This window comes from Rhea americana, unplaced genomic scaffold, assembly GCF_003343005.1.
Source record: "Rhea americana isolate MKP2758 unplaced genomic scaffold, rheAme1 scaffold_53, whole genome shotgun sequence".
In the NCBI taxonomy this organism is placed as follows: Eukaryota; Metazoa; Chordata; class Aves; order Rheiformes; family Rheidae; genus Rhea; species Rhea americana.
The window spans coordinates 2656359-2678119 of record NW_028186679.1 but is presented as its reverse complement, the minus strand read 5'-3'; the positions used below and the strand labels follow the sequence as shown (position 1 = coordinate 2678119).

At 39.9% G+C, this 21761-nt stretch overlaps 1 protein-coding gene across 7 annotated transcripts in view; it reads left to right on the top strand.

The window, feature by feature from the left end:
- The window catches only part of KIAA1217 (KIAA1217 ortholog), a 346927-nt gene that overhangs the window by 232816 nt on the left and 92350 nt on the right, over positions 1-21761 (top strand). For all 7 annotated transcript variants that reach the window (XM_085318332.1, XM_085318335.1, XM_085318334.1 and 4 more), the window contains one exon: positions 19631-19826. In XM_085318332.1, the coding sequence (XP_085174458.1) occupies positions 19631-19826 (196 nt within the window). The remainder of the gene's footprint in view (positions 1-19630; positions 19827-21761) is intronic.

Below are 21761 nucleotides of genomic sequence, written 5' to 3'. Positions count from 1 at the left end.
AACCAACAAACAGTCCCTCAGTTCACATCCCAGATGGGTCTGAGGAAGAATAAATTTCTTGAATTACATCAGTGAATCAGAAGAGACAAAGTATTGCTGCTACCAGGTACTTTTGCTATTCTTTGCTTTTTTTTCCTGTTAGGGCTCTGGCAGAAAGATATATGACATAAGATTATGTATTAATAGCTTCTGAAATAATCAAATGATTAGTTCTTTTTAGAATTCTGTGTTCCTCTGGAAAAATGAAACACAAATTTATCTTTTTCAGTAGTCTTGTGCAATTTATACCATTCTCTTATTGGATGCTACCAAAATTACTAGCCATTTATTCAGTTCCTGAGATAAGTAGAACTGAGAGCTCAGTCAATGCATGTCAGAGTCGATATGATCATCCGCTAGATTTTGTTTTTCYATTTGGCTTTCTTACACTAGCTAACCTTCTGTGAACTCACTTTAACATCTGCTTTCACAGAATTGTCCTTAACCCACCTTCATTGTCAGACTTGTCTTTTTTCTTTTTTTTCTTTTAGATTTCTAGAGATGGAGAAATTATGATGCTTCTGGGAATTGCAATAGCTAGAGAAAAATAATGATGATGGGAACGTATTTAATAGGGTCAAAGGGATAGTAGGGTAGCACAATCAATAATGAATAGAAAACTGGAATATTTTTATGTCGTCATAAAGACTCAGCTATTTCATCTTGAGGGTCCTCAACTCAGAAAATCTCTTCAATTTCAAATTACTTTTGCCCAGAACCTTCAGAATTAAAAAAAAAAGAAAAAAAAAGAGATTTTCAGTATCTGTAACTGTCTTTCAGGAATCTGTTAGAAAATCTGTAGGTGTATGGAATATCACCTACAAGATAATACCTCTTTGAATCTTCTTCCTGTCAGGGTGGTAATAAGAACTATGTTTCTTAGATAGTCAACCTGCAGAGTATCCCTTAATCCAACTACAGCTGTGTCATCGGTTTCTATGTGGAATAGGATAGCACTGATGAGTATATCTCAGAGTCACAGTCTGTTTCAGTCAGAATTGATGATTTGGTTGCAGGTAAAATGTTACTTTGAAGACACTGAAAGGAAAAAATAAACCTGTACAATGCATACTTTGATGTTCTAACCTATCACACACAGAACTTTCCTTGCTAACAATTTCATCAGAGAATAGGAGGCCTTGATGTCTGGAAAAAAAGAATATTTGTTCCATTGTTGTTTGGGTGTATTTCTACTCAACAGAAGTAGACAAATTGAATTGTGAGCAAGAAAGACCCCTCCCCCCAAAAAAAGTAAGTGTTGCTTCATGGACAAAATAGGAATAATTTTCTAGTGTCCGAGATGCTATCAAGACACAGCAGGCAAAAATTACCATTAGAATATCTGTAGAGTCTACCAACTTATTTATATTCACAAAGTTAAGCACCCTAACCCATGTTCAGACACATAGACACATACAGAAAGGACMAGTACGACTGCCAGCACATTTTGCTTTATAAGTCATTTCCTACAGAAGCACCTGCTGGAAAATGAATTATTCTCAGAAACTTCCTGAAAGAAAAAACAGTATGTTAGAACCCTTTTTTTCTTTACTTCRAATCTTTCAAATCCCCTTTTAAGGCTTTAGAGATGCTAAAAGAGTCCCCACGTTGTTGGAATGAAATTCTGGCTCTCTCTTAGAGCCCTTAGCAAAAAATTCCATCAGCTTCTGCGGAGTTAAGATTCCTTTTATGTGCATGAGATACATGTGCTCTCATAGTTTCAGTAACCAAGCAAATGGATAATGCTCAAATATAAACCTACATTATGTTCTGGCTGCAGTATTTATCAGCTAGTAAAAACTGTACTGTGTAGTCAGAAGAGACTGAGACAGCTTTTTCAAAAATTTTTTATATCCTTTTCATTTGAAGAGGTAACATTGTCTTCAGCTGAATTTAGGGAAGGGAAGGGACTGAGGAATATGAGGTCATCCAATGTTAATGCAAGAACAAAAGAAACTAAGTACTGCTCGTCTGGTATTGTCTACTAAGGACYATTTCATTTCAAAGTTTTAACCTGTGATTTAGTACATTTTCAGCCCTTCTAAGAACATTAATGGATATGTGCTAAAAGGAAGTCTATCAACAAAATGAAAATGCTATAGAAATTGAAATGCATGTACTCTTTTCACTGCATCTGCTTTCAGATATTCAGGAAATATATCTTTTGGCTCATATTAGCCTTGCTTTCTCTTAATTTGTTATGATTGTCATTTATGAGTGGTGCTARCACTATTTCTTAAAACTATCTCTTTCTATAGTTGTAAAAAAAGCATTCAAGCATTTGAAGAGGAAGAGAAGACATGTATAATACAAGAAAACAAATTTTTAGAAGGACATCTCTCCTTGTAGCACATAAGCGTGTGGAATTGTACTTTCCCTTCTATATGAAAGTGCTATACCCCTTCCCCCATTTTCTTCTCTAAAAAACCCTAAACCATATTGCAAGTTATTATCCACTGGCGCAGGGCCTGGAAGCCTTACAAGTTGGAAACCATTTTATAGATTCTAGATTCTTTTCAGTTTTAAAGCCCTGAGTTGGCTTGTGAACAATTATGACATCAACTCTTGAAATCCAACTCTAGCCCTATTCCCTCTTCTGAAAGTCTTGTAAAGCCAGTAGCATCCATGTATTGTTTCCAAACGGGCTATATTTGAACTGACATTTCTGATGAATGAGCTCTGTTGTGGTTTATTCATTATTGGATGTATGTTGTATCACATAAATGTGRATACATAACTTTAAGAAGCTTTCTCAACATGTAAGAAAACATACTGCAGTCTGGACACTTGAACAATATATATTTGAAAAAATATGTATATATAAATTTGAAATTTAAATTAATATTTAAATTTATCATTGAAACTTAGGGTTTTTTTACAATAATGATATCAAGATAATCTTCCATTAGCTGATGTTGGCTGGCATTAATTATCCCCTAATATCATGGCTATGATAYCTGATTGTGTCTGAAACCAGCATTYRCTCAAGAATCTCACTATTTGTGTAGTAGTACAGTATAATATTATTTGTACTTWCTATTTAACTCACTAATTTGAGATAACTGATACTGTGAGATAATAAGATTGACTGACTCAGCTGGATTCCACTCTAATTACTGTATATACTCTTCAAGTGCAAGCTGGCATTTGTTGCACAAAGGCACTTGTGAGCTCATATCTCCACTGTAATTGTGTAGATGATAGGTTTGTATTTAAGAAAGGGTGGAAGATAATAAACTCGGTTAGTAATATGATAAGAAGACTTTTAAAGTTTGATGTTGTAGTTCAAAATTTTAGATTTTCTAAGAGAAGATCTAGGACACCGTTATTAAAAAAAAGCCACTATGGTGCTGAGACTCTGTGATCCTTAGAAAAGGTTAAGAGCAAACTTAATGTGGTGTATAAATGTGATACTCTGCTATAGCAGTTTTCCTTTCACTGTGCTGGAAACTGTTTATGAGTTAATTATTACAGAACTCTTGTAAGATAGCTAAGTATTATGAACTCTTTTTTTACGTGATGGGCCAAGGGCAGGAAAAATGGCTTCATTAAGGACTGGAATGGGAACCAAGGCTTGGTAACTCTTGGGAATAGAAAGCTATGATTAGACATCTTTGCAGACCTGACTAAACATGAAAGGATTTGGTTTTTTTTTTTCTGAGTGAATTGGAATACCTTTGGAAGATTACTTCTATGCATAGTTTAAAATGAACGTAACCAAATCTATTCATCCATTTTTCTGTGGTCAAGGGAGTTCTGATTAATGACAGTTGTCTAGGAGCATTTTGTCGTATCAATAATAGGAAAGAGAACACTCATCAAGAAAAAGGGTTATCACTACAGTTCGACATTGATACTTCTTACCTAGATTAATCTTAATGAGTTCTCTAAATTGTTTCTGCTCCACAACGTGTTTTCTTAATAGAACTTAGGGCCTGTTGAAGTACATAAATGTAGTTTATAACTTTCCCTTAGAGGTSAACACAAGCCCAGGCTACTGAGTGCAGTTCCCTACCATCATGATGTAGGTAGGTACGATACTGCATGATCTCTTTCATGAAGTTGTCTTGATCAGCAGCTAAAATGGTAGTTTTTGGCAGACACCTGCAGTTTCCATCCTTCAGTGTTTTGGGGATGAACTTTTCAGAAAATGTGYCCACTACTGTTGTTAAGTCTTACAGAGGAAATCAGCATCAGAAATTAAGAAATCGGTGGAACAAAATATGTGTACAGTCATATTTTGTGTATGCTTTCTTCTGAGTAATTACCATTTTATTTTTTTCCTTGTGGGGTTAGGAAGGAGGACTCCTGAAACCTTATCATTTTGAATACAAAGTTATCCACTGATCCCTTTGAATAGCTTTTATAAGGTTTAATTGGATGAGCTAATCACCACCTAGAAAATAAGGTTCATTTAATCAATAGTCAASGTCAAAATGAAGTCTAAGGAGAAATAACGTATAAAAGAATCATTACAATTAAATCTGAGCAATGGAAGAAGACAAAGCCGTGCGTTTTTCAGCATTTTGGAGGATGTTCTCATTAGGTCATCAGTTGTCGTTGCATACTTCATACTGTGCTTTTCACTGATGGTTATTCTATAAATAACCAAGTCAGCCAATTTTWAAAGTTGAGAGAGAAATACCACAGAGAAATGAGAGAAAGAGATGACTATACTCTATTTTTATGCATGACTTTTTCACTATTACTCTTCCTTACTTTTCAAAATATTAAAGAGAGCTCATGAAAATCTCAWCCTTCATAGATCATTATTGTTTCTTTATTCTTTTATAAAGATTTGTTTTTTTGTTGTTGTTGTTTATCTTCAGCAATATATTGTGATTCTAGGAAAARAGGATAATGATAGGAGGTAGCAGATGAATAGTAGGAGGAACAGACTATTATAAACAAAGATGCWATGTTTGCCTAGTTGTCCCTGTTTCTAAGATAAAAGTGGGAGACACACAGAAAAAGAATGGTACAATGTATTCCTGCCATTTAGCTTAGTGAAGTTAAGCTTATGAATCCATGTAATTCAAAGCTGCAGTGGGAGCAGCTGTCTTCTACTCATTGAGGAACTTCCTCATATGCCTCACTTAGACAACTAACTTGGTGGTTTCCGGCCAATGTTTTTTCGGTTTTCTATGTCCACACAATGTAGGCTTTTCAAATACAGATTTTTACCTCACCAAAGAGTGGCTTAAATCAGGTTCATATTATCTTAGAGGAATGAGACTCAGGCATCAGTTTGTTCCAGCCTGCCCCAAGCAGTCTGTTTTTGCTAGTTGCATTGCAGAGTGATGCTTGAATAACTGCAGAAGGGGACAGACGCATCAGAGATACAAGAATTGCTTCTTTCGTTTATTTTCATGGTTACTTTTATGGAAAATGTGGAAGGGGAAGGAGTTGATGAACACTCAACGCTAAAGGTGTTAGAGCCTAGTCTTACAAAGTATTCTGGTCCAAGACTAGCCAAACAATCAGTTCATGCCTAACTTGGTTCATAATAATGATCCCCTTGACTTCTCATATGATTATTTTTACTTTTATTATTATTTTTACTTAAGTGCAAAATTTTAAACATAAGTCCATGATAGAACCAAGAAGGAAGTGTATAATACCCTGCAGGATCTTGCTGTTGCTTTGTTCTGTTCTGTCTGACTACACTCCTGGTTTACATTTGAATGCTGTTCTTGTTTCTGTGCTTCCTTTTGGACCATTTGTCACTGACTGTTTCTATTTTTTCATCAGTTGCCTAAATGCTGTCTTGCAGATTGCTTACAGTTGATCCTGTACATTGACTCTGTCCTTTCATGTGATAAAAGACTTCACTCTTTCCCTTATTTGGCAGACTTTTGTGTGCTTAATATATCTGTTAGACAAACCTCTTTGGCATGAACCCAACTGAGTTACCATCTTGACTTTTTCCCATCCCAGCACTGTTGAGAAATACCACTTTCTTGTGTCCTCCCTCCAAAATCATTGTGTGCAGGAAATAGGCATTTGATCTTCATTTCCTCCCTTCTACTTCAAGCTATTGAAGAGCTATGAGTCAGCATCTCCTTTAGTCACATATCATCATCTCCACACTCATCTCCAACCTTTGTGTTTTCATTATTGTTTCCCTCCAGCTGATTGCATGTCTCTGCAGGATCTCACCCAGAGACAGTAGTGACTGCTAATTGACATTGTAATGCCTGGTTAACCTGCCTTTGCCTCATACCAGTACCTTTCTCAGCTGATTTTAGCCACTTCTTATCTCAGCAGCTGTGTCATCTTCCTGGGTGACCCCTGGTAAATCTAACTTGTTTAACGTGTTCTGCCTTTGTAAGGACTTCCCTTTTGAAATGCATCAAAAGCATGAATCAAAGGCCTATTATAGAAACTGAAAGAAATTGGAAAGCCTAACATTCTCCTGAATTTCACCACTTCCACAGCAGTACCAGTGGTACTGTTTACTGTTTACCAGTGCCTTAGTAAAAAAGCACTTGCATTGTATTGTCAGTGCCAACAAGAATATTAGTGTTACATCCCACCCCTAGGAGCCATAGTGCTCTCCTAACTCTGTTCTGTGACATTATTTCAGACTAACTCAGCGGGAGAGATGTCTCCTACTAAGTCATCAACAGAAGTGTCTCAAGCATCTGCTTTTTCCTTTGGAGATTTAGCATTCACTGTTCGACAGGCCTGATCCTGCTAAAATGGTGACTCCTTTCCTTTGATCTTCTTAGCAAGCTGATCCCACRAGGCAGTCTTACAGTTCATTCACCCTCATTTGTAAGGCCCTTGGATAATGACTAACACAGTCAGCCCCAAGATATCAATCTTTGTCCTCCCTAAGTTACTGCATGCTAATCCTCTGGATACTACCTTACAAGTGGCATTCACCAGACATTTCTCAGGACTCTGTCTGGTGACATTCAGCACATTCCTGGYATCTTTGCTTTCCTCCTCTGACTGTTAGCTTTCTACACCTTTTCTAAGGCCACTACTCACTCTGTTTTGGCTTAAAGTTCAAAAGCAACATGTTTGGCAGCTGTTTTTTTGTTACCAGTACCTTTCTCATTACAATAAGGACTGGATCCTGAAATCAATTTCTGTCCATGCAACATTACTTCCTCCTCCTACTTGCTGATTAGGGACGCTCTGCAACTGCTCCATTAGCTGTGGGCAGTATCCCTGGCATTTTCCATTCTCCTCCTTGGCCTATAGCATTTTCTGCCTTTTTCCAGAAGACAATACTTACRCCCTTTTGTTAATTTTCTCCCTTTTATGTTGTTACCTGCCTGTCTTAATCCGTTTCTTTCTGTGTTCAGTCAACATTGACAGGACTTGGTACTGCTTTTATTCCGGCTATTTGCTTTCACAGCTCATGAAGACTTCATATTTGTTTCAACAGGAGCCTTGCTCCTTCGTGGGTCTGTAGTGACAGACAGTGAAAATCTCCATTACTGTTCCAGCTCACTGGGCCAAGCTCAGCTACTGCATCATCACGCTACTGAAGCCAGTCACGTAAAGTTCATTTAAACCAGCAAAGCATCCAGACTCTCGTGTACAGGAATAAAGTCACAAGCTCTATAAAACTCTGATTAGTATGAAGTACAGGAGCTTCTCTGCTTGCCAGTAGAGGTTGCTGAGAGCACATAATTCTGATGTTCTGCGGTCTACAGCTATTTCATAGGAAGTCCTGTCCAAAGCTTTTTAATCTTCTGTGGGATTTGCTCTAACTTCCTGTTTCTCTGTTCATTCCTGCTACTTCCTATGCTAGGCAACCTTTCTGGAACAATGAAGTAGCCAACCTGTGGGGGAAGCAGGAGACAGGGAATTGTCACAGGAACTTATCCCTAGGGGAAGGGGAGACTGCAGCCCTCACTGCATTTGGGAATTGCAAAGCTCTCCTTGAGTTCATTTCCCATTATTGTGGACTATATATATCCACATGCATGCCTACACATGGAAGAAAAATAAAAATTCCCCTACAACATGGGAAGAAAGGAAGAAATAGGTTATTACTTCTTTAAATAACTAGGAGGTCATCAGAGTGCTGGCATCAGTGTGCTATTGAGTTTGGAAACGAATTTGCAAAGTTAAGAAATATTTGTGAAAGTGCCAAGTGAAGCCATACTGTCAGTTTGGATTCAGACCCAAGTATCTTCAAATCATCTCATTCATAATAAGGTCTGTAAGTGGGATTGGAGCAATATTCTTAATTGTATTTCTCCCATATTAGTATGTCTKTGTCTTCTTTAGGCGATACAAAGTATGCTGTATTAACGTTGTGGGGGCCTTGTTTGCCTCCTGGTGGCCCGCCTTACCCTGCTTTCTCTAGGTCCTTCTGTACTGCCAGCGATGTGATTTTGTGTTTGTGTGCGGTTCATATTTTCYTTTCCATTTCTCAGATTGTGTTTGCTCAGAGATTGCTGACTCCAATGCWGTATCATGTGCAGCACCATGTGATTTTGGAACGACTGTACTAAGAGGAGAGAGACTTCTGCATCTAGGTGGACTAGCTTTATGTCTTTAAGCTACAAATCTTCATCTAGCTWCTTGCTTTGGAATTAAAATAATTATGTTGCTATGAGAAAAGAAGGGGAGAGCTAAGGGTGCAAAACAAATTTCCCTAAATTGAGGGTAAGGAGAGTTGCTGGTTTTGTCAAGCACTTTGTCAACCCTTATTTCATTACCCTACTTTATGGCATAAATGATCTTTTGCTTTCTTTGGGACTCGAAAAATCCAGAGAAAGTGGAAACAGTTATATCTCCCATTTAGGGTGACAGAGTTTGAGGAAACTGAGAAACTCAAGTTGGTCTTACGCAATGGATTTAGGGAGAGTGATTCTCGCATAGTTTTAATTCTACTGTTTTACAGAGCAATGCCCCTTTCAAAGCATAGTCCTGAGGTCTARTGCTGACTGAAAGTCAGGTAGCCATGCAGCATAGGAAACCTCCTATAATTGGTTTTGAGATGGAATTTAGTCCTTAGAAAATCCATAACCCCTCCTCTTTTTTTTAATGAAAAGGACAATAGTTTAATTAAAGCATAAGTAGAATTTTCCAGTCTTTGCATGTATGGGGTAGAGATGTTATAAAAACACGAAAAAAACTAATACAGTTTCAGTATTATTGAGACATTGGCAACTGACTGTTTTGTCTTTGTGGTTTGGAATTGGAGTTTATCCAGGTTTTGCCGGAAGGTTGCGTTTAATTTGTACTATGTTTGCATAAATAGCTTATTTCTAAAGATCACATTTTACTTGAACAAATCTGAATGATGCATTTATCATAGGGAGAAAAATGACCTATTGTTCTCTTTAAATAAAATGGTACTGCCCTTCCAGACTAAATCATGAAAAATCACAGTGCAGTTGCGTGCTGCTTATCTTGTCCCTAGAATCAACTATCATACGTTCGTGTCCCCTGGGTCTGCAAAATTCAAAAGATGCTTTGAATTACTCTCTTAATTATGATGTTGGCATCATAATTACTAAGTAAGGTTCTTAATAACAACATGCTTGTTATCAAAGCAGTCTGAATGTCTTTGCCTGATGTGAATAGCTGCAAGCCCTGAATAGGGCAGTAGCGGTTGTCGTGGGAGCCTGACACTGGCTGAAGGAAGAATAAAATGCTCAGAGAAGGTTATTTAAAGCACAATATAATATCCTTCTACTCCCCCCACTCCTCTCGGCAGCAACATACAGGACTTCCAGCTATTAGGACTCAAATGTCACTAGGCAATTCCTCCTCCGATTCTCATGTCATTCATTTGTTAGGGGGAAAGATGCCTGGTTCTTTCTTTGGCCTTAAACTCCTTTTCACATGTTTTCACATTCGGTGTGCTTTAAGATCCGATGTAGAATAATAGAGAGAGCCATGACTGGAGAATGCTTCTTAATCATACTATTTCATCTTAATCAACTATGCAAAATTGTGCTTAAACAAGAATAATGTATCATAAAGTACGACTTAAAGAATTCCATGCCTTTGTAGTAAGTGTGAAAACAGCCCAGAAGTGTAATGACTGCTGCTAACGTCAGCCAAAAATTGTATCATTTCTTAAGAAGAATGCGTACTTGCCATTTCTTGAAGATATGTTTGCTAGATATTTGTTTGAAACTGTGTGGGTTAACTTTCTGCCATTAACTCATATTAAAAAAAACATTCTCCATTTCTTTGACACACCACTACACATAGTGCATCTGAATTGAGACCAGCAAGGGTCCTCAAGATACTGCATATTAAATATTGACAGAGCATGTTGCTCCATGGCAGGTGTGCTTTACCTTTATTATTTTTCAGCGCATTTTCTTTTCTTTTTCCTTCTTTTCTTTTTTCTCTACTTTTCTCTTTTTTTCTTTTCATTTTGTTTCATTTGTTTACTCAGTATACTTTCAGTATGTGCAGGTTATTTTTTTTAAATTGTTTTTCTCCCTTTTCCATTCATTTTAACAATTTTCTCTTTTTCCCCCTTTTCTTTTCTCTCTCTTTCATCCACAGGTTTTGCAGTGCATGTTGGTCTCCCTTCATTCAGAACTTGACATTCAAAGGTACTTGATGAAAATTGAATCCTCTCAGAGAGTTAGTACTGTACTTTTCTTTTCTGCACTCTGCTGTGGATTGAGTTTGCTACTTTTTAACTGTGTGTAGTTTGCCTCACAACTGGTGTTGAATACATACAGATCTGCCTGCCTTTCCCTCTGTATTTCACAGCAGTGAATGGTGTTGAATACATATGGATCTGCATGCTTTTCCCTCTGTATCTCACAGCAGTGAAGTGACATCCATACTGATTAATTGTATATAGGAATGTGATGCATGTGCATCCTTTGACAATTTTTTAATTCTGACTTTCCTATAATGGCATGATGTACATGAAGACCAGACTCTTGTCTTAGAGAAGTGCTTTGAAATCTACCAAAATTCAGTGAAAGTTCTTAGATAGATAAGTAGCCCCTACTAGCTGTCCTAATTCTAATTGTATTTATGTTTTTATTACATATTTGGAGCTTGAGTAAGGGGTAGAAGTCCTGCTGAAAAGTTAAGAACAGAACTGTGGATGCAGAAATAAATATATCTGTATTCGTATGCAAAAAGCTTAGTTCTGCTGCTTGCAAATTGATCTTTTTCTGAGACCTTATATTAAAGGAATGCAATAGATATGTAAATAGGATAATGACTGGAGAAGTCGGAATGTAGTAAGCCCAGCAAAAATATAAATTACATTTAAAAGAGCCTCTATGTAACTTCTGCAAAAGATTTTAATGTTCACCTGTTTTACATGTCCCTGCTCATGTTGAGATACTACTTCCCCATCTATTTTCCTCCTCCAAGGTCACACAGATTTAGAACAGTTTCTCTTTTGATATACCCTACATTTCGGTTTAACAGATTGGCTCAGCTAAGAAGGCCATGGCTCTTGAAAATCAGTGGATCTGCACATATGATGTGCACCTGTAAAGTTACCTGTATATCATCTTTCTTTCTATTGAATTCGTCTTCTACATCTACGTGAATTGCAATGTGGATGTCTACTACAGATTTACATCTTTTTCACCAGTATAGGTACTATGCGTACACGTTTTAGATACATATTTTAAAGGTGCCACCACATGCTTTTTACTGCCATCAAAAGCCCCATCACCAAAGCGCTGAGCTAGCACCTGCTGCATAAGGAAGATGGCCTCAGAGTAAGGGCTGCATACAGTAGCTGTATTTGCACCTGATTTGTCATTTCCTGACTCATTTTGTTTCCACTTACTGAATTCAAATATGCCAATAAAAATGCTGACCACAGGAAAGAGAGGGAGAGGCAGACGTATGGAGAGCAATAAGGATTCTCCCTGATTTACTGATGCGGTGGCCTAGAGGGAGGGAAAAGGAAGCGCAGGGCATGGTGAGAGGTAGGAAGGGAGGAAGATGAGAACCTCCTCAGYTGTAAAAATTAGAGTATCCCGGTAACTTTTCCCGGGTGCCAGAACAACAAGTTCTGCTGAGTATTTCATCACACATTTACTTCCATGRGTCGGGGCTAAAAATAAGTTGTCAACGTAGGTGTGTTGTTGCCGGAGGCCCGGCAGAGTCTCCGTCTCCCGCCTGTGCTGCCCGAGTGTTTATTACTGTTTGGGGCTGGTAGCACCCACCAGCTGTCAGGGCTCCAGGCAGCTGTGAAGGGCAGCTCACACCCTGTCCCAAGACCTCACTCCCACTTTCAGGGCTTACCGTTGATGTCTTCTTTTTTTTTTTTTTTCTTTTTTTTTCCCCCGTTATTTTTAAAACAGCATGTTAATTAAGAAATCCTTTTGGGCTTTTAGAAATGCAGAAAAACAGGTTTTACCAGGGCAGCTATGAGCTGGAATCTGTATCATGTTCGTTTGCTTTGGGAACATACACCACAAAAACAGACCCTCCTTCTGTTTTCCTTAGGGATATGTGTGGGAGAAAAGGGATGGGTAGATAATCATTTTCTTGAATCAGAACACATTATCCCCTAGGTACATTCAGGCATCTGTTATATATTCTTTTTTTCCCCCTCCCCCCTTTTTGCATGTGGTCTTAAGTATGTAAGGATCTTTCCCCTTTAATCAGTATAATGACAGTTTTTGTTTAAAAAATCCCTTTTAATCTTTGGAGTTCTCATGACAGTTTTACAGATTGTGTAGGTAGGAGTTACCTCGCCCACTGCTGATGAAATGCAGCCATCTCTGGGGGTGGAACAAGGGGTCATTCTGTCTCATGAATACTTCACAGCAGGGTTTTTAGGAGGAGAGAGAAATAGCTTCCAACTGAAATGGACATAAGATTTTAATTAAGACAAATGTTGATATCCAGGCTGGAATTTATGGACAACTTATTTAAACAGAGTAATAATAAACTGAAGCTATAATGCAAGAATATGACAGAGATTGTGAAAGAACAAATTTCACTGTGAGCAAAATTGATGGGGCCGTAGAAGCCTGTGCAGCAAAAATTAGTGTGATGATCAGTCACTTTTTAAATTCAGCCATCACTCTTAAATAAATACTTCATGTCGTAAGGCATTAGAATAAAGCAGAGAGTTAAGACATTTTTAAATGAAAGATTTCATTCATTCAGTATGATTTTTGCTTACTACTAACGGATGATTCTTAGTTTTGTCTATCATTTTACTTTAATTCCCCTCCCAAAAAAAATCTCAGACTGGCATTTATGTGAAAAGAGACATCGGATTTGGACAGAAAAATCTTGACAAATATTTTTACACTTTAATGTGGATGATTTGGGGTTTTTTTTATTTATTTATTATTTTTCATGTGTTTGAAAGAGATGCCACAGCATGTTGCATATTTCAGTCTGGACTCGTTTGTGCCAACTAAGCTGCTCTTAGACCGGCCGTTGAGTTCCTTAGGGCAACGTTTGCGAACGCAAGTCCCTCCGCTCCGGCGCCTGAACGCGAGCTCCGGCAGCCGCCGTGCCGAGCACCTGCAGCGCTTACGGGTTCTAATGAACATCTTCACCGTAGGCGCTCAGCTTCCCCGAAAAGCGGGCTTCGGGGCTTCTGTTTATCGAGGCGCCTACGGTCAGGAGCCGAAATCCGAGAGCGCTGCTCCCGCGCCGGGGCGTGTGCGTGGCGTGGCGTGGGCCCGGCCGGCTCCGGCGCTCGCCGGCGGCCTCGGGAGCCGCTTCTGGCGGCTTGGCACGGCGGGGAGCGGGCAGCCGGCCGCCACCGGGAGCGCCCAGGGCCGCTGGGAAGACGCGCAGATTTTTAGCACGATTGGAGCGCCATTGAGACCCACAGAAACGGACGATGTGTTCTGCCACGTGATTAAACGCGTTTTCCCCGCCGGGTGAAAGGAGCTGGGCTCAGCGTGGACGAGCGCACRGAGCGGTGCTAATGACGCTGTCAGCAGCAGCAGCAGCGAGGAGCTCTGCCTTCCAATAAATTCATAGAAACGAGGCAAATAATCGCTCAGCATGACATCCTAGCRCGGGATTAGTAATGGGCTCTGATAACAACGCTGCCGTGACTGAGTGTTATCAGGTTTTAATGCATCTTCCTGTGGCAGTTGGTGCCGTGGGATGAGTTCATCTTCCCTGCCCCCGTGGTCATGCRGAGAGGGAAGGAGAACCCTCTCTTTTACCTTACTTGGGGAAGTCTTAAGGGTCTGTTTCCTCCCTTCCTTGGAGCACAGAAAGATCTGCCCTGTGCCTGCACCTCGGTGCATTTACACTGAATTCCTCACTTTGCTTGACCCCCGGGCCGCCGGCGACGCGGGGAGTGTCCTGCGGGGCTGCCGGTGAGTTCGGGCTGCCTTACGGCCGGGCAGCGGCAGCAGGAGGCCGCCAGCACTGCAGCCGGGGTGAGCCCAGAGGAACCCAAAGGGAGAAAATCCCCCCGGATCAGGGAGGCTTCGGACCGGGCTGGCACGCGTCCCTGTTAACGTGCGAGGGGCAGCGAGACCCTGGTGTTTCTCCTAACCCAAGAAGATTTGGGGCAAGGTCATACCACCATCAGCCTGAGCAGGCGTATGCGTGAGGAAGGGCTGCATAAATCACTGTCACCGGTGCCGCAGAAAGCAGTGAAATGGCCATACCTCACCACACGAACAACAGCCGGAGGCGTTGCCGGCGCCTGAGCGGGCGTCGGGGAGCGGCGCAACCAGCCCCGAAGCGTCCGCGCGGGCGGCTGCCCTCCTGCTCCCGCCGCGGCGCCGCTCCTCCGGCGTGTCTGTGGAAAATATTGTTATAATAAATACTTAAAAATAAAAACTTGTAACTAGTACTCTCTTTCCTCTTCTGTCAACAACATGTCGCTAATAGCATGTCCACGCGAGTAAAATTTTGTAGTTGTGATAATACAGAACCCCAGAGACCCTGCATCTTTGGAAAAAGCAGATCCTTCCTTCAAATAACTGTGATCTGACACAAGTGCGTTGAAGAAATATTACTGTTATGGTAAGAAGAGCTCATGTTCCATGACAATATTTGTGGGTTAATAAACTCAACATACATTAAATAGGGACAGTTTATATGCGTATTTGCAGTCTGTCATATACCCAATAGCCACCTTCTGGTCAAGTCACAGGAGAAATAATTTACCTGAAGGTCAAGAAAAACAGGTTTCTTTTTTCATTTTTCTTCTTTATTTGAAATGTCAAGGAAACACTCAATTTTTTCTTCTACCTATGCTGTTCTTTAGAGCACATGATCGGATAGAGTTATTTCAGTAGGGCTGTATCATTTTTGATGTCTTTGTTTACTGCTAGTACCTTGCCAACAGTGCTAGCAACTTGAAAGATGCGTRTGATAAGATTCTTCTCCTCAAGAGATAGCAATTTGTTTAGATAAAGTCTAAGGAAGTTCTGGAGACAAATTGATGAAGAGGTAAAACTAAATCTTGCTTCAGGTTATGGGATTTTGGAAGTTTTGTTTTTTTTTTTTTTTTTTTGTCTGTGAAAATGTGTGGAATAAATTTGCAGAAGGGATTGTGGTAAGGAAAAGAATGTAAAAATTTTCAGATACATTGATTAGTATGGAAAACAACCGGAAATGAGCATGGAAGGAAGTTCTAAAGAGCAGAGTAATAAAACTGGGCAGAACAAAAGGGTGAAGGGATTTGTAGAGGGAAATGCGAGCGAGCAACAGAAGAACCAGCTTGTGTGGGACATCTGTGGTGCCCAGTGACTGCTCCCTACATTGCTCTGATTGGCATCTCTGCAGCACGTCACTTTTCCTTATTCAGGTACCTTCTGTTTTGCCTGTTAATTATTTGAAATTTTATTAAATCCAAAGAGCCCTGTACTTTTTTGCATCTTTTTCACACTCAGTGAAAGAACTAATGCAGACACATTAAAACTGCATACTTTGGACAAGCTTTAACAGACAAACATGAGCAGGATTAACYACAGTTTCAATCCTTCATAAAATACCAAGAGTTTTTAGAAGATACTAGATCTTCTGTAACTGCTACTCCCTATATTATGCTTAAACGCATACCTTAGAAAGGTTACAGGGGCGTTTYCTTGTATCCTAAGAAAATGAAATAAAATAGTTGGAAACTGATAACTAGCACTGGCACAGGGCAAAAGTGAGAGGCACTGGCTTATTCTGAGCCCTTTTCTGTTTTCAGGCATTTATGCCAGGTGTGGCTAGAAAGGTGCAGGCATTTCCTTGCTTTTGTATTCGTGTGTGGAGCATCTGTTACAGTGACTTGATTTTGCTCTATTCTGCTCTTCTGTGAAATGCCTGGGTTTTCTTCTGTGTCGAGTATTACGCTTTTTGCTCTTTGCTAGCAGGCATATTAACGTGTCAGCCACCCAGATGCAGTAAAGTCTGATTCATTGTTTTTACTGGATTTATGCAACATGCAGAGTTACAGTCTCATCTCTCCTCTAGGAGCAGCAGTCCACGCTGCTGCTCTAGTTGGGTTCTGGTGGCCTCTGAAACATGGAGTATGGTGAATATTTATCTTTGTAATTGCTTGTACAGCGCACTAGCTCTAGAAAATTGGATATTTAAGGGGAYACTTCCTGAAATATTGAGTGTTTGAATAATTTTGAAATATGTTAGTGAACATTTCTTAGGGAAAACAATGTATATGGTATGATTTAGTAATTATTTCTTTCTTATCTGTCTTATTTATTTTATTTGATTTTGGAGTCAACATACAGAATATTKACACAATGTGGAAGGTTTCTTCTTGCTTTCTTCATCCATCTTTACAAGTCCTTGCAGTTTATGGCTCTACAGAGATTGCTTGTCCTCTTCTCACTTTATGGGTTGCTTTTCCAAAGAAGGGCTGCCTTGAAATGTGCTTGATTATTATAGCTCATTGCCATKAATAAAAATGCTTTCCTATCAAATACACACTCATATATCTCAGTTACTTGAATGGCCATTATTGTTGCTAAATTTCAAGACTTCTTTAAAATCTGTTCAAAATTCAGAATTATTCCTGAAATACAACATTTGCACTTGCTGAGCATATCAAATATCTTAACATAGTGTATGTTTAAACATCATGGATCTCACTAAGWGTTTGTATTGGTTTTACATTTGTGTTGCTCCACTTGTGGTGGTGGAAATGGTGTGTACTTACCTAGAGTATGTTAGAAGGAGGCCTGGGCTTCATGTCTGAGCAYAGTCTGCTGTGTGACACTGTCTGGCTTCGGTTGTCTCCAGCAAGCCTCTTCATGTGGCAGGACTAGGGCAGTGGCATCAGGGCTACTTCAAGGCTTTCGGTAGTCATGGTGCAGTCCTGGATGCCCAGTCCTAAGGAGCTGCTCAGGGAGCGCCAGGGAAACCCAACGCTAGGGGCTGGCTCCACCCGCACGCTGACCGGGCAAGTSGGGCAATTGCCCAGCTACAGCCATGTCCTGCTGCTGGTGCTTATGGGGGTTGCAGGGCCCCAGCACCTCCTTTCATCTTGAATCTGCATCTTGTCGTGTGTGTAGGTAAACTTTATACATGYACTTGCATGTCTTAAACGAGACCTGGAGATTCAAGAGAAAGAAAAATGAAGCAAAATAAGTGTGATTCATCTTATCAGAAGATAAAGCTTTGTTTCTTAAGGAAACAAAAGCAATCTTCTCACCAACAGACTCTGAAGTTCAGACTTTTTGCAGGTAGATTTTGTTGCATGTACTGCACTCTGCTTTATATTTCAGTTATGTTTTAATCAGTAAAAGGAATTAAGAAATTATAATTACTTGACTTGGTAGTACCCCTGTAATATGCCYGTATAAATAAAATAGCTTCAGGACCGATGGTTCCCAAGCTGTTTCAGAAAGCTGAATGAAGTGCTGAATGAAGTACTGACTAATCAAATTCTTTCTTCGTGTTTGCAGGGCACTTATCACCACTGAAAGCTTTTGGGCACAAGCCCCTGTGTTTACAACCTGCAGACTAGCACTGACTGTGTCAGAGGCACTTCAAAGCATACTTCAGTTGCTAAGAACAAATGTTGTTAACTTTAACTCCTGCAAAAATTCAAAGCTTTTGAACGATTTCACTGCAGGACATTGGATAATACCTAATATTTCAATATTAACATTTCAAAACCAAAAAATTCTGGAGGGTTTAACTTTCTCCTGAGGTATTTCTAACTTACTGTAATTTGTGAGGAAGGGAACAGCTTGGCAACAAAGGGGCTGTACTGCCATTAACAAAAAATCTAACAAAAGTTAAAGTTGTTCATACATTTGAGTTCACATGGGGAATATTATATGACCCATGCTATTGCTGAAACAAGCTCACCTCATCTTGCTTGAAAAACTACTGAAGGAACCAGGTATCAGCAAGACATGTCATCTTGGCTTTTCAGAAGGAGATAAAAACTTTTCTGGATTTTGACAGAATGTTCAAACCTAAGGTTGGAGTTGATTTTAATACAGGCGATTTTTAATATACTAATAGGTGACCTTAAATGACAGGTAAAATAAAAATGTGATGTATATTTTGTGATATCTTGTGCCTGGTACTGATAACAAGCATTTTAAAGTTTGTATTTTCATACTAGTTTGGGGACAAAGTAAGCTTGCTATGCCTTGAATTTCTGCTGTACAGTGTCTGTCCCAGTCTGTTACAATATAAAGTTTGCTTGAGAGACTTGAAAATTATTCTTCCAGAATAATAGTAACAGATGGTTGAGGGRAGTTAGAAAAGAGTACTTCATATATTTATTAATGCAACCCCTCTTTATAAGTGATATTGTAAGTGCCTTTTGTGGTTAGCAAAAAGTGTTCAGGACATTTTATCTCCCATTGCAGATGTTTTTATTATGCTGATCTTACAATGGTAAGRGTCAGTGTAAGTCCTTAGATGGATTCCTACCAAGAGAGAGAGTCTATCTTTTCAGATACTGTTTAGCAATTTACTAGTAAGTACGATTGCCCAGTAAAAATCAAAGGTAATTTGGTCAGTTAATGAAGACATTTCTTGATTTATGCTGATGCAACTAAAAGCAGAAAAATGATTTGTGACTTCAGGTAGAAATGTTAGAGAGCTAACTGGCCTTGCTGCATGACCTGTACCTTTTATGGATTGCACAGCAGAATGTATTGAGACTGATAACTAATTCCTACATCACAATATTTATTTTGGGGTTATTTTTCTTAGTAGACTTATCAAGATAAGAGCAGCATTTTAAGTTTTTGTCYGTTATAAATATAGTTTCAGGTGGCTTAAATAAAGTTGACATGCTACTGTGCTGCTAGTGCCCTCTTCATGCTTTTAATTACTGAGTGTTTAAAGCACCATGAGTAAGTTTCTGATCGTATATGTTTGGAGTGTGCATGTGCGTGTGCTTGTACATGCCTGTACAYGTGCTTACACACATGCCTATGCTGTAGTGTTTGGTTAGCAGCAAGTAATGGAAGTACCAGACATCTCCTCAGCACATCTTATTCCCAGGGACCAATAGTAACGAAATTTACACTGTGAATGTACAGCAATAAAAATCTTAATAGAATACCCAAGGACACCATTTTCTTAACATGCACAGAGGTCACCTTTAGCATAACAGTATCTGAAAAAGTTTGGACTTTGTCCTTCTCTTTGTTTTCCTCCTGTATGTTCAGGTTTCAATTACTGGTCAGTAATGAAATACTCTGTTTTGCAGACAAGAAGCCCAAAGCCGTCTCAGAGCCCACAGACCACTTTGGGCGATCAGACAGAGCATCTCTCCGAGGCTTCTGCCGACTCTTTAGAAGCCATGTCTGAGGGCGACTCTCCGACCCCATTCTCCCGGGGCAGCCGCACGCGAGCAAGCCTTCCCGTGGTGAGGTCAGCCAACCAAACGAAGGAGAGATCACTGGGTAAGACCCTGGTTTGGACCTTCTCCACTCCGCTCTTTGCCTTTGTTTCTACTGTGTGCACTCTGCGTTTAAAATAGTTTTTAAATAGTTTGCGGTTAAAAATTACGAGCTTTGGTAGCATGTTATTTTTAATATCAGGTTATTCTGTGGAAGTGAGCTCAGTATGGGGTACTGGCTAACTTGGCAGAATGGTGAAATTATTTCCTTAAGATCTGAAAGTGTGCTAGAAACTTGACAGGCAGAAAGTTGTGAATCCTAACATGAAATACTGATGAGCAGTTAAAACCCAATATTACAAAGACTTTTTACCAAGACTGCATACTGTGAAAGTGCAGTGAAAACACTGTGCTTAATACTTGCACCCTTATTTTCATATAAGAGTCCTTATCTTCAGGCTGGAGATGCAGTCTGTTTCACTTTGTCATCTCTTCAAGGCCAGTCCTAGCTGGAAGTTATCTAAAGATGGTATTGCCTGATAGGTCCAGATCTTAATGAAAAAAATAGTATTTGCATCTCAGTACCTTTAAAGGCAGAGGATTTGAATGGATATGGTGACTGAAGTGCCCTTTACTTTGGGGCAGTGCCCTTACATCTGTGATGTGACATGGATGATATAGTAATACAGGTGCAGCTGCTCTTCTTGCTGCTCTCAGACGCTCCCATATCTGAGGATTGAATGAAGTGCAGTTTTAAACCAGAACTCCTTTTGCGATGGTAGGTTTTGTCTTGGAGATTCTTGGAGATTCTGTTCACAGCTGATTGATGATACAAGTAAAGACTGTTTTTATTTGAGAAAAGACACCAGAGGGCAGTTAAACTGCTGTGAGTAGACAGCATAACTTGCATATGGATTGCTGAGGAAGGCATAGTTTTTTCTCAGAGGTAATAAACTGAAATGTTGCTTTCCTGTAGACGCTCATCTCCCAACCTGTGGTGACATAAACTGAAGGCTGGCTGTAAATCATACCATGCTCATAAACTTAGCACAGTGGTTTACTTATTCCTCAGCAATCTAGGACAGTTTCTGTCAAGAGTATTTGGATATCTCGCAAACACAAGAAATAAGAAAAAATAATGGGCCTGGGATGAGTCCCTGAAGCAGCAGGTGCCGAGGAGAAGGGAGCTGAGCTCTGCCCCCAGTGTTGGCCAAGGGGCTCTGGTGGGCTCCCACAATCCCTGCTGTCCCGTTGGGTCTGGGTAGGGAGGTCACCCCAATATGTCAGGCTCTTTGGGGGAAAATTTYGAAGACTCCAACCTGGACAATACATTTTGTTTTAGAGCTGGGTTTTTTATATAAGCAGGTTTGCATGCAGAGAATTCATTTCTGCCTGTATGTCAGCGCTGTAAGGGAGTCCTCCACGTGGCTCATTTCACCAAGGTTTTCTGGAAAACATATTTGCTCCAACATTATGTAAAGTAGATGAGGACTTTGCAGGTCTCTACATGACTGTCATGTGAAACTCACGGTGTGGACATCCAGTAGCAGTCAGCATTTCATGGTCAGAGGTCAGACGGGACATGTGCATGGCTGCCTGCCCCCAGACCGCACAGGGTAGCTCAGCTCTTAAATTCTGTTTCAGCTGCGAGCTGAGTACTGATAAACAACATTTGGAGAGCTTTTCATTGACATCAAAGTGGGTGGCCTGCTGTGCACTGATAATTTGTTCTGTAAAAGATGAGTTAGAAACAACTTTCTTACGGTGAGTATGTACACCTGAAATAAATACAACAGTCCTGCAGCTTCTAAAACAAAGACTGGAGGCTTAAGTGCTACTCACTAATAATAAACCTACTAATAAGAACATAAGAATGGTTATAATGGATTAGCCAGAGGGTCTACTGGCCCTGTGTCCTGTCTCCAGCAGGGCCATAAGCAGCTACTTTAGGAAGGAGTAAGAACAGGGTAGCACGTGCATGTGATGCTTCCCCTGGGTA